This window comes from Chlamydomonas reinhardtii, chromosome 2, assembly GCF_000002595.2.
Source record: "Chlamydomonas reinhardtii strain CC-503 cw92 mt+ chromosome 2, whole genome shotgun sequence".
NCBI lineage: Eukaryota > Viridiplantae > Chlorophyta > Chlorophyceae > Chlamydomonadales > Chlamydomonadaceae > Chlamydomonas > Chlamydomonas reinhardtii.
Window position 1 is genome coordinate 2,288,880 of NC_057005.1, and position 15,772 is coordinate 2,304,651.

The 15,772-nt window shown below is 66.2% G+C and overlaps 3 protein-coding genes across 3 annotated transcripts in view; 2 read left to right on the top strand and 1 right to left on the bottom strand.

Moving 5' to 3' along the window:
• CHLRE_02g090500v5 (uncharacterized protein) overlaps positions 1-3,049 on the top strand; it is a 6,742-nt gene extending 3,693 nt beyond the window's left edge. The window contains exon 5 of the mRNA XM_043059412.1: positions 19-3,049. Within this exon, the coding sequence (XP_042927046.1) occupies positions 19-2,346 (2,328 nt within the window). The 3' untranslated portion in view covers positions 2,347-3,049. The remainder of the gene's footprint in view (positions 1-18) is intronic.
• A 1,888-nt stretch (positions 3,050-4,937) lies between these two features.
• CHLRE_02g090526v5 (uncharacterized protein) lies at positions 4,938-6,409 on the top strand. Its single transcript, XM_043059413.1, has 2 exons — positions 4,938-5,523; positions 6,163-6,409. The coding sequence occupies exons 1-2, from the start codon at positions 5,305-5,307 to the stop codon at positions 6,169-6,171; spliced, it is 228 nt and encodes a 75-aa protein (XP_042927047.1). The 5' UTR covers positions 4,938-5,304; the 3' UTR covers positions 6,172-6,409.
• Positions 6,410-6,636: 227 nt separating this feature from the next.
• On the bottom strand, positions 6,637-15,677 carry CHLRE_02g090550v5 (uncharacterized protein). The gene is made up of 16 exons (XM_043059414.1): positions 15,448-15,677; positions 15,248-15,326; positions 14,912-14,949; positions 14,619-14,720; positions 14,228-14,367; positions 13,583-13,675; positions 13,272-13,309; positions 12,920-13,078; positions 12,439-12,530; positions 11,982-12,075; positions 11,526-11,577; positions 10,892-10,973; positions 10,522-10,795; positions 10,125-10,244; positions 8,377-9,814; positions 6,637-8,090 (listed from the first exon to the last, which is right to left on the bottom strand). The coding sequence occupies exons 1-16, from the start codon at positions 15,611-15,613 to the stop codon at positions 7,410-7,412; spliced, it is 3,648 nt and encodes a 1,215-aa protein (XP_042927048.1). The 5' UTR covers positions 15,614-15,677; the 3' UTR covers positions 6,637-7,409.
• Between the last annotated feature and the right edge of the window lie 95 nt (positions 15,678-15,772).

Sequence of the window (15,772 nt, forward strand, 5' to 3'; positions counted from 1 at the left end):
CTACGCTCCCTCCCACAGGCCGAGCTGGGGATCCTGGTGTCGTACGTGGACCAGCAGGCGGCCGCCGCCGCCGCAACAGCCGCCGCCGCCAGCGCCGCCGCGGCCGCCAACGGCGGCGGCACCGAGGGCGCCGCCGCGCCTGCTGCCGCCGCTGCAGCTAGCGCTGGCGTGGGCGCGGAGGATGTGGGTGCGGGTGCGGGCGCGAGTGCGGGCGCGGCGGGTCTGCTGCCGCTGCCGGATGTCATTCCAGAGGACTTGTACGGGTTTGACCTGGCCAGTGACTGGGAGCGCCAGGCACTGCAGCAGCTGCTGACGCAGCAGCGCCGCGGGCGGGCACCCACGGCGGCGGCGGCGGCGGCGGGGGCGGCGGCGGCGGCGGCGCCAGCCGCCGGCAGTGTCAATGGGGCGGCGGCGGAGGGGCAGCAGGTTGGCGGCCGGGAAGGGGCGGGGGCGGAGGCGGAGGCGCACCTAGAGCAAGCGGAGGGTGGTGGTGATGAGGATGGGATCGAGCTGCAGCTGCCGCTGCTGCCAGAGGAGGTGGCGGCGGCGGAGAAGGCGGAGCGCAAGGCGGCGGCGGCGGCGCGGCGGGAGGAGAAGCAGCGGGCCAAGGAGGAGCGCGAGGCGGAGCGGGAGCGGGAGCGCTGGCAGGCATGGGAGGCGTACTACGCCGCACAGGGGTACGGCGGTTACGGCGCTTACAGCGGGTACGGCGGCGGCGCAACGGTGGCGGCGGCGGATGGCGCAAATGCCGGCAGCCATACGACGCCCTCAGCGGCCGGGGCAGCGGCGGCGGCGGGCCAGCACCAGTCAGCCGCATACGACCCGTACGGCACGGTGGCGGCGGCGGCGACAGCGGCGCATGAGGGCGCGGGTTACGGCAGCGCCTCTACATCGTCCTACTACGCGCAGTATTACGGGCAGCCGTACGGGAAGCAGTACGGGCAACCGTACGATCAGGCGTACGGGCAGCAGTACTATGGGCAGGCGTACGGGCAGTCGGGGTCAGAGCCAGCGGCAGCGGCGGCGGCGGCACACGATCAGGCGGCGGTTGCGGCGGCCTGGGCGGCCTACTACCAGCGGCAGCAGCAACAGCAGCTAGCGGGCCAGCATTATGACCCGTACCACCAGACACATGCTGCGGGTGCAGCGCCGGCGGCTATGGCGGCGCAGGTGCGGGGGCGGGAGGGCACTGTCGCAGCTGCTGCTCCCGCGGCGGCGGCACAGGAGCAGGAGGAGGAGGAGGCGTATGACGATGAGGCGCCCGAGCTGGCGTTTGAGGCGCTGCGGGGGCAGGTGGTGTGGGCGGCTGAGGAGGCGGAGGCTGAGGGAGCTGGAGCTGCAGGCGAGCAGGAGCAGCCCGAGGAGCAGCAGGCGGAGGGCGGTGAGGGTGCCGAGGGCGAGGACGAGGACGAGGCAGAGGATGACAGCTGGGTGTTGGGGGAGGAGGACTTCCCGCCACACGTGGCACGCGCCGTTGACAACCTGTTGGTGCTACTGCCGCCGGCTGGTGGTGGTGGTGCGGCTGCTACTGCCCCAGGAAGAAGAGGCGGGGCCGGTGCGAAGGCGCCAGCTGCGGCGGCTGCTGCTGCTGCGGCGGCGGCGGGGCCACAGGGGCTCGGCGGCAGTGGGCCACAGGCAGAGGGCGGCGCAGCTGAGGCCGCAGGTGCGGCGGACGCGGCAGCAGCGGTCGGTGTGGCGGCGGCTGGGTACGGCCATGGGTATTACGGCAGTGGGTATTACGGCGCGTACGGCGGGTACGGCGGGTACGCGGACTATTACCAGCAGCAGCAGCAGCAGCAGCAGTACTACGGCAGTAGCGGCGACAGCAGCGGTGCGTATCCGTACACGCAGTGGTGGCAGCAACAAGGGCCACCGCACCCGCCACCACCGCCACCGCCGCCTCCACCGCCGCCCTACGGCCCGCACCATCACTACCACCCCCCGCCACCACCGCCGTCCCACCGCTACGGCTACCCCGGACACCACCACCCGCACGGCCCGCCACCGCCTGCGCCGCCGCCTCCACCGCCGCACCACCACCACCACAGTTACAGCTACAGCCATGCTCACCAGCCGCACCCGCAGTACGGCGGCGCTGCTGCTACAGCCCACGACCCGTACAGCTGGGAGCTGCAGGAGCCGCTGCGCTGCATGGGCTGCGTGCGGCGCATGCTGCGCGACTATGTACGGCAGCACGCGGCGTGGCAGCAGCAGTACGGCGCGTGGCGTGAGCAGTACCGCCGCTGGTACGAGGGGTGGACGCGGCTGGAGGGCGGGGTGGCGGAGGGGGCGGCGGAGGCGGAGGCGGGGGCGTCGCCTGCTGGGGGCGGCGTGCGGCAGTCGTGATCTATGAGTGTGCGATGGGACAGCGTCAAGGCAGGTTGGTGAATTCCCGCAGGGTGCAGCTGATTCCCAGACCCCAGCAGATGGCGAACAGTTTGCAACGGCAGTGCATGAGCGCGCGGCTGGTCGAACGGTGGCTGTGTGGATGGGGGAAGGCAGCTAGGCGCAGGTGGCGGTGCAGGTGGTGGTGCAGGTGGCGGTGCATGCAGGTGGTGTTGCTGCTGGCGGTTCGGGACTGGGTGCAAGCACGCATGGGAGTGTCGCTGCCGGCGCGGCCATGCAGCGCTTTGATTGGCGTGCGGATATGATGGCAGGTTGCTTGACAGGTGATTTGTTGATACGTGGTGTGAACAGCAGCGCCGACTCATGCTTTCACGCATGATGGCAGTCAGGCATGGCACGCTCGTTGACAGCAGTCCCGCAGCGGCGCAGCCACGCAAACAGCTTCAGTACCGCCCCTCTCTGCTCTCCCAACCCCACAACGGACAGGGTGTTCCCGGGGGCCTTCGCCCCCCCTCGCCTGAATCACTGCGCTCAAGGGGCGTGGTCAGCCCAACAACACGTGTGCGTGCTGTGTGTGAGTGATTCTGTTTGTGTTGCCCTCTCACCTCAACGCTAGCTGGTGACACTCGCACAGCAAGAGCGCACGGCACGCGCGTGCCTTATTACATGACTGTCGGCCTGTGACACTCAGTCCTTTACTCCATCCGGCAACCGGGCCGCGTACGCAGCCTGCTTCATACCCTGCCAAACCCCGCCAACCTGCCTGAACCCTGTCCCATCACACACCCTGCCAACCCCCGCGGGCGGTACGGCCGCGGCTTCACCCAGCACGTACGACAACCCACCATGACGAACCCTCGTGTCACCCATGTCGCATGCATAGCGCCAGAAGTCGCCCTCCCCAAGCAACACCAAACGCCAACGCGCTCGCTCCGGAACGGTGTGTCATTCATGACTTATTGTCAGGCCTACTACGACCGTAATTGTCGTCCAGCTCAATGGCCGGCGCCCGCGGGGAGGGACGGGAGGAGCGCGGGGCGCGGGGCTTGGCGTTGAGGTGAGGTGCGGATGCGGTCGCGTTGATGCCGGTGTGGACAACTGCAGGCCGCCTGCATTCGGCTCACTTGCATTGGCACCACGCGCACCTCACCAGCTGAACCACCAGCACCAGGACGCACTCTCAACGCCCAGCCTCTAGCCTCCAATGCCACACACGAGCCACTACTAGCACTTAACCCATCCATAACCAACTAGCCGCAAACACAAGCAGTCCCTCCCGCTCCCACTCTCCCAGGTGGTCGAATCCTGTGGCTGTCAATCCCTGTGGCCAGACATCGCCAGGGCATCAAGGACGTGCGGGCGCAAGTGACAGCAGGCGGCCAGGCGGGGCGTATGGGAGAGGGCCGCCCACAGGGCTCCTATCTTAATGTCTCCAGACATTAATTGGCCATTTTGGCCGTTTCCTAGACATTCCTCCCGGGGGCTAATGTCTGGGGCGAGACTTTGTTGGCCCGGGTTTGGGGCGGGTTTTGTCCCAATTCCTATGGAGAAGCCCCCAAACCGCCATGTGCCCAGACAAAAGACGGCGGCCACCCGGCCGTTTTTGTCTGGAGCTAGACATTACCCCAAAAACAAGATACGACCCCTGGCCGCCCATCGGCCCGATGGCTATGAATGAGAGAGGCTGTTCGCTTCGGGGCTTCAAGCAACACTTCCCACTTTCGAAGTACGGTACGGAGGGACCATAGCAATCAGAATGAGCAACGGCGACCAGAATGATGACGCGGCCGGCCGAGAGGGCCGGGGCAGCACCGGCGGTGGTGCCGCTGCTGCCACGGCCGGCGGCGCAGCACAGGGCGCTGCTGCGGCAGCCCACAGTGGTGTCAGTGGCAGCGGTGGCGGTGGCGGACAGGCGGCGGCGGGCACCGCACGCAGAGCCGCGGCGTCTGCTGTCTGTTGCAGGCGCCAGCGAAGGCGCTGCTTGCGGTGCCCTGTCCGCCACCGCCACCGCCACCGCCGCCGCTGTCGCCGCCGCTGGGGGCTGCCGCAGCAGCGCCCTGTGCTGCGCTGCCGGCTGTGGCAGCCGCCGCATTGCCGCCGGTGCTGCCCCGGCCCTCTCGGCCGGCCGCGTCGCCACTATGCTCGCCGTTTGTCATTATGATTGTTTTGGTCCCTCCGTACCGTACTTCGAAAGTGGGAAGTGTTGCTTGGGCGAGCGAGAAGCAAGAGGGCGGCAGCAGGCCGCGTCTCTATCTCCAGCCACCACACTTCCGTGTCAGCGCGCTGCACTTCCGTACGGCCGTACGACCGTACGTGTCGTGCCACCAGCCTCCATCCTCCATGCATCAGTATGCAGCCTTGGACACCGGTGTCCACCAGTCTGGGGGCGCGGGGGGGCGTGAGGGAGGGGGGGAGGGGTTGGGTTGGGTTGGGTTGGGGCCTTGGGGGCGGACGGGGACCAGACCGAGCGAGAAGCCACGGCGCACCGCTCGCCATGCATGGCTCTCATGCATGCGAGTGTTCAGGAAACCGCAACCGCATCACCCGCGTTCGCCACAACCAGTGCATTTGCCAGGTCTCGTAATAATCTAGCACTGCCATGTGCTGCATGCCCCTTCCCCACGCCCGACCCAGAACCAGAGGGCAATAAGGGCAGTTGCTCAGGACATGGGGCGGATGAGCCTCAAGCCTCAATCCCACACATGACCTACTACTAACACTAACCCATCCATAACCAACTAGCCGCGAACACAAGCAGTCCCTCCCGCTCCCACTCACCCAGGTTGTCGATTCCTGTGGCTGTCTATTCCTGCTGTGGCTAGACATCGCACGGGCAGTGCAGGCGCAAGTGACAGGCGGGGCGTATGGGAGAGGGCCGCCCATCGGCCCAAGGCTGTTCGCTTCGGGGCTTCAAGCAATACTTCCCACTTTGAAGTAGCTGTCAGTTAATACATAGCCATGACCGTTGACGAGCGGTTCAACGGCAACGCGGCCGGCCGAGAGGGCCGGGGAAGTACCGGCGGCGATGCGGCGGCTGCCACAGCCGGCAGCGCAGCACAGGGCGCTGCTGCGGCAGCATCTAGCGGCGGTGGCGACAGCGGTGGCGGCGGCGGACAGGCGGCGGAGGGAACCGCGCGCAGCGCGGCGGCGTCCACTGGCAGCGCGGGCCAGACATCGGTGCGTCGTGCGAGCTCGTGTGGTGCAGCCCATCGACAAGCTGGGCCGACGGGCGCAAAACCACACGAGCTTATTGCACGACGCACCGATGTCTGGCCTTCGCCGCCGCGCTGCGCGCGGTTCCCTCCGCCGCCTGTCCGCCGCCGCCACCGCTGTCGCCGCCGCCGCCGCCGCCGCCGCCGCCGCTAGATGCTGCCACAGCAGCGCCCTGCTCTGCGCTGCCGGCTGTGGCAGCAGCGGCACCACCGCCGGTGCTGCCCCGGCCCTCTCGGCCGGCCGCGTCGCCGTAAATACAATCATCGACAGTCATGGCCATGTATTTACTGACAGGCTGACAGCTACTTCAAAAGTGGGAAGTACTGCTTGAAGCCCCGAAGCCCCGTCTCTCTAGCTACTACACTTTCGTGTCAGCGCGCTGCACTTCCATACGGCCGGGGGGGGGGGGGGGGGGAAGAAGTGGGGAGGGGGGGAGGGGAGGGGGGGAGGGGTTGGGTTGGGGCCTTGGGGCCTTGGGGACCGGAAGAAAGAGAACCGGAGCTCGCCCGGCGCAACGCCCTAGCCTGCAGGGCCCTCATGCGACTGCTCAGCAAACTGCAACCGCATCACCCGCGCATTTGCCACGACCAATGCATTTGCCAGGTCTCGTAAGAAGCTAGCACTGCCATGCGCTGCCCTTCCCGCATGCCCGTCCTCGAAACTCACCAACATGACGGCAGCTGGTAAGCGTGGTGAAAACGCCAGCGCCGCCGAGGCAACAGGCTGAGCGATCGGCGACAAGTCGAAAAGGGCGAGCGTTGCGCAGTCACTGGGAAAAGGCGCGCCACCTGCTGAGGACGATAGTGTGTATCGCATCTGCTGACTGGGAGCCGCGGGAAAGAGAAAGAAACGAGTGCCGGGGCAAAGGGAAAGCCGGAAAGGAAGCGAGCGAGGAACCCCATGGGACGGTCCCATGCCGCGTCGGTGGGTCCGTTGTTGTGCCGCCCTTCAGCTCGCGGTTCAGCAGCTGAGCACCCGACCAATGATAGCCATCGGGCCGATGGGCGGCCCTCAGTCTCCCGTCAGCCCCGCCTGCTGTCACTTGCGCCCGCACGTCCTTGATGCCCTTGCGATGACTAGCCACGGCTCTTACAGCAGAGGGTGCGGTGCGTGGGTGTGCCAGCCACACGCTGACTGGGCAGCCTAGGTAGGTACTCCCTGGCACTCCCAACTACCCCCCGCCCTCACATGTTATATACAGCGCAAGGCCAGTCGGCTGATGCTAGGTGCAATGTATGGAGCAACCAGCGTTGGAGGAGGCGTGGCTGTTTTCCCTCCCCACCCGTGGAGTTTCAGCGGCAGTGGAGGCATGGCAGTAGCGTGCGCCGCTGTGCGTAAGCTTGCTTCGAGTGCTCCGGTTGCGGGGATGTTCCTGTTTCCAGCCAGGGGGCATTTTAGGACCAGCCTGTCCCCGGTCAGCTCCCCTGGCATCCACAGACATGCCCGACATGCATGCCGCTCCCACGCGCTCCCTAACCTGTGCACGTGTTCTGATGCCGGGGTATGCATAATGCATGACGCATCCTGCGCTGCGCCCACTGTGCCCCGTGCTCAGGACAGAAGCGCATACGAACCTGTGCCCGCCTGTGCAAACCCCCCGACCAACCGACCGGACCGGGGCCAAGCAAGTTTCCTCTGGGTGCAAGCACCCTGTCATTCCTGACCTCAGGGCATGCCGCATACGACGAGTAAAACGAAATCAGCAGGGGAGTCTGGCAGCGTCCGTTTGGATGAATGCCAACCCGTGTCAAAATACACGCACACATTCCGGGCCAGCGCCACACATTTCGCCCAGATGTCCACGCTCCCTGCGCGCAGCTCTCCTAGCCACTTGCCTCAGGCTGCCCCCGCTACCCCAGCCGCACACCGTCCACCACCGCACCGGTGCCCTGCACCCCCGCCGCCACGGCGTCGCCCCCCTCCTTCCCCCCACCGCTACCGCCCCCCCCGTATTGCTGCCCCCGCAGCCCGTAGATATCCAAGCCAGGGAGCTGGTACTTGCGCGGCAGCGGCACCGCACCCGCCTCCACACCCTCATCTCGCAGGTACAGAAAGCCGCTGCGCAGCCGCACCGCCGCCTGCCCCTCCTCCTGCTGCCCCTCTTCCTGCCCCTCCTGCTCCTGCTGCTGCCCCTCCTGGCCCTCCTTTTCCAGCCCTGCCCCCGCCGCCCCAGCTGACATCTGTGCTGGCAACGTGCCGCCCGCCGCTCCGCCGCTGGCGCCTCCTGCTCCTCCTCCTCCCGCGCCTGCTCCTGCTTCTGCCGCAGCCGCCTCCCCCTCATACCGCAGCCGCCGCAGCGACTGCTGCGGCGGCAATCCAACCGCCGTGGCCGCCGCCGCCGCCGCCCCGCCGCCAACCGTCCCCCCACCACTGCCAACCGTCGCGCCGCGGAAGTCCGACAGCTCGTTTTCGGCGTCCTGGTACGGCAGGCAGCGGCCGAATCTGAACGGCGTGATGCCGCCGTACACGCCGTCGTACTGCTCGTCCATGGCAGCCCACAGGTCCGACACGGAGCCGTCGGGGTGCAGCACCTGAGTGTGTAGGTGTGTGTGTGTCAGTCAGAGTGTGTGTGTGTGTGTGTGTGTGTGTGTGTGTGTGTGTGTTACACACAAAACAAACGGAACAATTGCATATGTGTGTGTTGTGTGTGGTCACGGAGCGGCGGCGGCTGTGCTGAGGCATGTGTTCCCAGGCACCCAGCAGCCCACCGCCATCGCACCCGCTCCATCCCACTCGTTCCGCTCCGTCTGCATGGGTGTTTGAACCCACCCACCGACCTGCCCCACCACATCCCGCCACGCACGCTCCCGCACCCACCTCGAAGGGCCGCACGCAGGCTCTCCCCCGACACACGGCCAGCACCGCAAGCAACGCATCCAGCCGGCTGCGTACGCGGCCGAGCCACCAGCAGTAGGAGGAAGAGGGAGAGGAGGAGGAGGAGGAGGAGGAGGAGGAGGAGGAGGAGGAGGAGGAGACACCGGCGGCGGCGTTGGTGAAGGGCTGGGCTCCGCCTGATGCAGCTGCGGTAGCCCCCGTGGCGGCCAGAGCCCCCTCAGGCGACTGGGCGGTGGCGGCGGCGGCGGTGGGCGCGCGGCGCACGTGCTCGGGGCAGGTGTTGGCACTGTGGGAAACTGCAGCGTTGCTTGCGACACCGCTTCCGCTTCCGCTGACGCTTCCGCTTTCACTTGCGCTTTCACTCGCGCTTCCGCTTTCGCTTTCACTTGCGCTTTCACTCGCGCTTCCGCTTTCGCTTTCACTTGCGCTTTCACTCGCGCTTCCGCTTTCGCTTTCGCTGCCACTGTCAGCGCTATATGGGGTAGGCGTGTGTGTCAGGCGGCGCTGTGCCGCGGAGGACCACACGGCGGCGCTGCGGCTGCGAGCTGCCGCGCCCGCCTCCGCAACCAGCGCCCGCACCGTGCCGGCAGCGGTGCCGCTGGCGCTGGCGGCGGCGGTGGCGGCGGCGGAGGCGGCCGCGCGGGTGGCGCTGGCGGCGGCGCCGGCTGCCCAGGCGGTGCGCCCCCATGCCGCGACCGTGTCCATTAGCGGCCCTGTCGCCTGCTGCTGAGTTTGGCCGGCAGTGCCGCTGCTGGTGTGCGGCCCATCTCCTTCCTCATCTTCTTGTGCGTGCTGCTGCGCGCCGCCGGTGCTGTCGCTGTCGCTATATCTGTCCGTAACGCTAATGCCGTTGCCAACCGCGGCGCCATCGCTGCCGGTATCATCACCACCACCACCACCACCACCACCACCACCATCACGACCACCACCACCACCATCACCACCACTGGCACCATCAGCTGATGCTGCTGTGGCGCGCACAGCGGCAGCACGGTAGGCGGAGGCGGCCACCCCCGCCAGCCGTGACAGGGCGGCGGGACTGCGTTTGCCGCCCTCGAGAAGCGCGCTTTGCGCCGCGCCCCAGGCCTGGCCGGCGCTAGACGCGGCGGCGCCCGCCGCCGCCCGCACCGCCTCACTCGCCGGCGCCACCGCTGCAGCCGCCGCCGCCGCTGCACGGTCCGAGCCCACCAGGCGTAGCAGCTTCGCGGCAGCTGCGGCGGTGGCGCTAGCGATGGAGGTAGTGGGGCCGTGCTCGGCTGTAGCAGCACCACTGCTGCTGCTGCTGCTGCTGCTACTGCTGCTGCTGCTGCTGCTGCTACTACTGCCGGCGGCGGCGGCGGACGCCAGTAGGTTGGTGGTCTCGTGGGGGTCTCGGACCAAGTCGTACAGCTCGTAGTCGCCGCTGCAGTGCAGCACGTACCTGGGGACGAGAGCGGCGGAGCTCAACAGGAGCTCAACATCATCATGTGTGTCTGCAGGCATTACGAGGCACCTGCATGCCCACTTCCACGCGCGAACACACACATGCACACATACACACACAGACATACACACACACATACACATGCACACACACACACACACACACACACACACACACACACACACACACACACACACACACACACACACACACACACACACACACACACAGCCTCCCCCATCGCTCCGTTCTTCACATCATCAACGGCTACCCCCGCCCGCCCCCCCCCCCACGCCCCCACACGCACTTGTAGGCCTCCGAGCGGTCGTTCCGCAGCACCCGCACAGCCTTCCAGGTGTTGTTGAAGTAGGGGGCGTGGGAGTGGATGCTCTCGTCATCCCACACGCCCCAGAACTCAGCCAACAGCCTGGAGCCATGGGAGTATGTGTGTGTGTGGGCGGGTGCATGTGTGTGTGTGTGTACGTGTGTGTGTATGCAGCCGTGTGGAGGTGGAGGTCCAAGCAGGCATGACGGGGGCTCAGCAGGAGATACGAAGCGAGAGACCGCCGCGTTCGCGGGGGGCGTGTTGTGTATATTTAGGCAGCAAGGGGGAAGGCGCGCTGGAAGGCAGGTAGCTAGGTGTTACACCTCGTAATGAGGGGCGGAAGGACACGCGGGTACGTAGGCAGGCCTCCCCCACTCACTCATCTCGCGGCGGCCCTCGCGCCTGTGTGCCCCAGTCGTAGCCGGTGGGCATCAGACCACCACCGCCGCCATAGCTGTGGCCGTTGGCCGCCGCAGTGGTGGTGTCGGCGGCCGCACCCGTGTCGGCGGCGGCTGCAGAGGCGGCGGCTGCAGAGGCGGCGGCTGCGTCGGCGGCAGTAGCTGTGTGGGTGCCGGCGGCCGCGGCTGCTGTTTCGGCGGCGGCGGCGGCCAGCGGGAGGGGCTCCCCATCCAGCATGTCGGGCAGCGGGGCGCCTGCACACACATACACACACACATGCCATGAATGGGCCATGCCGCACCGCACCCCACCGCACCGCACCGCACCCGCACCAGCACCGCCGCACCTACCTGCCAGCGCCAGCAGGGTGGGCGCTAGGTCCACGTGTTGGGTGGTGGAGGTGATGACGGAGCCCGGCCGGAGGCCCGGGCCCTGAGCGAGTGAGGGAAGCCACAAAGGAAGGGGTTACATTTATGATGGGGGGTAGGGGCAGGGGGGTAGCTGTTGATGGAGAACGGAGTGGTGGAATCACGAGCTTGAAGTGCCGAGGTCCAGTCGGGCCGGAGAAGCTGGGCCTTGGACGCACGAGTATGTGTATGTATGTGTGTGTGTGTTATAAACCAAAACAAACGGAACAATTCCGCCATACACGTGTGCAGGCGCATGCGGGGGCTATGGGAGCCAGGGGCGCGATGGGAGCCATGGGAGCCATGGGCGCGGAGTGCCTGAAGGGGGGGGCGGGTGCCCTGGGACCGCTCTGTCCCTGCTCGCTGCCGTCACTCATCAGTGCTTGCGTGCCCTTTCCTGGCACCTCCCATGACTCATGGGACACTGTAACTGCATAGCTGTAATTGTAAAATTAACTGAAACACCCTGTCCCCACACCCTGCACCCTGTGCCCATGCCCTGTCCCTATCGCCCCTCACGGCCCCCTTCCCGCTGTCGCCCGCGCTCCCGCCGCCGCCGCCGCCGCCGCACACTCACCGCCACCAGCAGCGGCACCCGGATGTCCTCCTCGTACGCCGTGGTCTTGCCGCTGCGTGTGTGTGTGTGTGTGTGTGTGTGTGTGTGTGTGTGCGTGCGTGTGTGAGGTGTGGCAGACAGGCGGGGTCGGGGTGGGAACACGGGTCCGTGGGGTCATGGGGCCGTGGGGCCGTGGGTTGGGGTCGTGGGGCCGTGGATTGGGTCCTTGAGATGTGGTGGGGTGGGGTTGTTGCATGACAAAGCACACGGAGGAAACCTTTTACCGCTCAGTCGCAAGACGGCCTGCCCATAACTATTTACCCGCGCACGCAACCGTACGCAACGTGTCCACTTTACAAACTCCCCCAAACCCCGCCACATCCAACCGTGGCGCATCCCAATCATACCCCGCCACCCCGCCAGGAGCCCCGCCGCGCCTGGAACCCTCTGCCACGCCGCCACGCCGCCACGCCCCACCTGCCCTGCCGGTGCGCTCCCTCGTGGTAGCCGTTGTCGCTTGTGAACAGCACGTAGGTGGAGCCGGTCAGACCCAGCGCCTCCAGGTCCGACACTGCGGATGTGCGTGTGTGTGTGTATGTGTGTGTATGTGTGTGTATGTGTGTGTATGTGTGTGTGTGTGTGTGTGGATGTGGCATGAGGCTGTGCATGTGTGCGAGGGTGTGCGGATGCATGAGGATGTGGCGTGTGCATGTGCAGGCGGCGGATAAGATGGCATCAGCAGGAGGCGCAGGGTGCGGCGTTGTGCGTTGTCGTACCTGGGGGTTGCCGGCTCGTGCGGTATATCCCGAGTTCGCCTTCCAGAACCACCCTCAAAGCACGGCCAAGCAAAGCTCAGAGCCCAACCCCCAGCAAGACCTCCAGCCACCCAACCGACCAAAAGCAACACTCCCAAAGCGACACACGCACACTCAACTGATTCCCGCCACCAGCTCGTCCACCGCCAAGAGGCTCCGCAGCCGCAGTCGGAACACCTCCTCCAGGAAGGTCACGTTGCCGGGAGTCAGCCTGCAACGTGGGCAGGCGCGTGTGTGTATACAGAGCACAAGGAAAGCATAGCGGAAAGACAATGCATGCACGTGTGCGTGTGTGTGTGTGTGTGTGTGTGTGTGTGTGTGTGTGTGTGTGTGTGTGTGTGTGTGTACGGAAACACGAGGAACAAAACGTGCATACAATGCGTTCCGCCGGTCGCGCGCGCGGCGAAGCAGCCTCGGCGGTGCTCCATGCCGGCGCCGACTTACTCCCCTCCGGGCACAGATACCCATACCCGCCTGAGAATAGGCCGGGCACACACACACACACACACACACACACACACACACACACACACACACACACACACACACACACACACACACACACACATACACACATTAGACACATACGCACGCACGCACCGCTCCAGGCCGCGCACCCATGCGGGCTTGCCCCACAGGTTGCGCGGGTTGAAGGAGGCGGGCCGCGGCAGTGCCGCCCCGCTGAACGCCTCCCAGTGCCGCTCGGCGGGCACGGGCGGGTACCAGTGCCGCGCGCGCAGGCCGCCCGTAGCGTTGTAGCTGCGGCGCGGAGTGCGGCGCGCGGCGCGATGCGGAATGAAACACACATTCATGATAAATATTGGAGAAGAAGTTGAGCAGTTGCAGCCGGGCAAGTTGGGATGGAGAGGCACTTCGTTCCGATCCCAACTCTTCATGCGGTGTGTTCCCATGCAGCTTCCCCGCTGCCCGCCACACACACTGACGGACTCACTCGTAGTGCATAGAGTGGTGCGGCGCTGGCGGCGCCACCTGCCTCACCGCAGCGGGCAGCCGGGCAGGCACAAGCACGTACGTAAATACACGAGTGCACCGCACACGTGCGCGGCAGTCAGCACGCATGCACAAGGGGGCCAGCTGTGGGCGCAACAGGAGGAGAAGGGGACATGGCGTGCAACCGCCCGCCCCCCGGAGCCAACCCAATCCCAGTACTTGCAACCCGCACCCGTGAACGAGCGCCTCCCAAATACATGCCACGACCCTCCTCGCAGCGATCCCCTCCCCCGGTCTACTCCAGGTACAGACCTGTAGGTAGAAGGGCCGCCCGGAGACCGCCGCGTCCGCCGCCGCGCTCCGCAGCAGCGCCCGCGCCTTGGCGCCAACCACGTCCGTCACATACTGGGGGTCGGGGGGGTCGGGGGGTTCCATGCATGTTAAATAAGACGAGAGGGCGTAGCCAGGAGCAATGGTACAGATGTCACGTAGTCGTTACCGATGTCCGGGGGGTCGGGGTGGGGACGGAGCGCAGCAGGGCCCGACCCGGGAGCAGGGGCAGGAGCATTGGCATGGGCAGGAGGAGGAGGTGGTGGTGGTGGTTGAGGCGAACTCGGGGGTGAATTCAGCACAGGAGCGAGGGTGTTTGCAGTATCATGCTGTGCAGGCGGGGAGGCGCGGGCAACGGCAACCAGGCGGCTGTGTTCCCCTGCTAGCACAGCCACCGGCACGTGCATGCTCCGCGCGAGCCCCTCCACACATGCTGCACACGTCGCGGCGGCCCACGCACGCTGTTGCACACATCCGCTGCCCCCACACACAGACACACACAGAGAGCCACCCACCCCCCCACCCCACCCCCCCCACACCCACCCACACGCTGCCGCCCCCCCCCCACACACACACACGCTGCCGCCCCCCCCCCACACACACACATACACACGCCCACCCGCCCACCTGTGCCGGGTACATGGCGGGCGGCCCGCCATCCAGTGCGAAGGCGGGGCAGTAGTACTCGAAGGTGAAGGGGTGCACCAGCGCGTCGAAGGCGGTCCAGCCGGCGGGCGGCGGGCGGTGGTTGCGGATGGTGTAGTCCACTGGGCGGGTGCGGGGTAGGGCCGTCGGGGAGGGTGAGGGAGGTTGGGCACGGTCGGTGCTTTGGCGGGAGGGGGGCGTGCTTCACCATTCCCAGGCGGGGGGCGTAGCCGTCCGTGCACGACGGAGAGACTGCTGACTTGCGGTATGCTTGCAAGGGCTTTTCGGGAGCCCCACTGACTGCAAATTCGCTCCTTAACCAACCATGAATGTAATGCCACCACCAACTACCCAATTCCTAGCCCCCACCCACCAATGAACTTCCCGGTGTACAGTGTGCTGTACCCCGCCGCCTGCAGCCAGCCCGGCAGCCAGTCACGGTCCAGACCCAGAGCCTTGAACTTGGCGTAGCCGCCTGCAGGGAGATACGGGCACGCACGGGCACACACGCGTGTCAGGCATACACACAGCAACTCCCAATCTCGATACCATCCCTACCCAATCTGCCCAGCCAGCCGCCGCCACCCCATACTAGGCAACCCCACCGCCCACCCACGCCCCACGTCCCAAGGCCGCCTGGCCCCGTAACCATGCGGCCCCCCTCACCATGCGGCCCCAGCACGTCTGTGAAGTTGGTGTTGTGGCTGTGTGTGCATACACATACACACGCATACACACGCACAGGGCACGGCATTCAAGAGAGGCACGGAGCGTGGGTGGTTTGGGGCAGGAGGCGCATGCAAGCGGCGTTGCTCGCGCGCCTATCATGCAGACTGAGTGAGCTACACTGCTACAGCTTGTAAGGCTCCTTCGGGGGATGGGACTGGGCTCATGCGCTGGTTACCAGGTCCTCGACAGGTGCTGTGTAAATTCGCCCCATTCGCCCCAATCCCCACGCCCCCAGCGCGGTATCACCCGCTCCCCTTTCCCTGTCAGCCACACCTGTATTGGCCACGCAGCAGATTGACGCGGGAGGGGCAGCAGATGGGTGTGGATACAAAGTGGTTGGTGAAGGTCACACCTGCGTGGCGCGCGTGCGAGGGTGCCAGGGGGAAGCTAGAGTCACTGGGCGCCGCTTGCAGGCCTGCGAGCCAGGGAGCCTTGACTCTGCGCTGCAACACCCAACCGTCTGCAAAACTCGCCTCCCTCTTTCAGCAGCCGCTTGGTTGCTGGCATGGCGATGTCCACAGAGCGTTGTGTCTCATCCAGGTCGTCAAGCAGGATAACAATGAAGTTTGGGGGCTTTTCGGAATGCCCAACCGACACCTGGAGCGCGATAAGGACGAGCGTAATTGCAATTGGTGTCATGTTTGTGGCATGATGTTCTATGAATGATAAGAGGCGCAAGCAAAGCGCACAATTTTGTCCTCGGTGCATGAGGCGCGAACTGCAATTCCACTTGCTGTTTGCAGACTGTCAAAGTTTGCAGTTTTGCGGTGTTGTTAGCATTAGGTTTAGGACTATTAA

Bases quoted from the DNA above. Each gene is read 5' to 3' on its own strand.
- CHLRE_02g090526v5 (XM_043059413.1), top strand. From the start codon at position 5,305: ATGACCGTTGACGAGCGGTTCAACGGCAACGCGGCCGGCCGAGAGGGC.
- CHLRE_02g090550v5 (XM_043059414.1), bottom strand. From the start codon at position 15,613: ATGACACCAATTGCAATTACGCTCGTCCTTATCGCGCTCCAGGTGTCG. The intron at 14,950-15,247 runs GTGTGGCTGACA...ATGCACACACAG, and splicing joins CTGCTGCGTGGCCAATACAG to CCACAACACCAACTTCACAG. The intron at 14,368-14,618 runs GTGGGTGGGGGC...GCACCCGCCCAG, and splicing joins GTACACCGGGAAGTTCATTG to TGGACTACACCATCCGCAAC.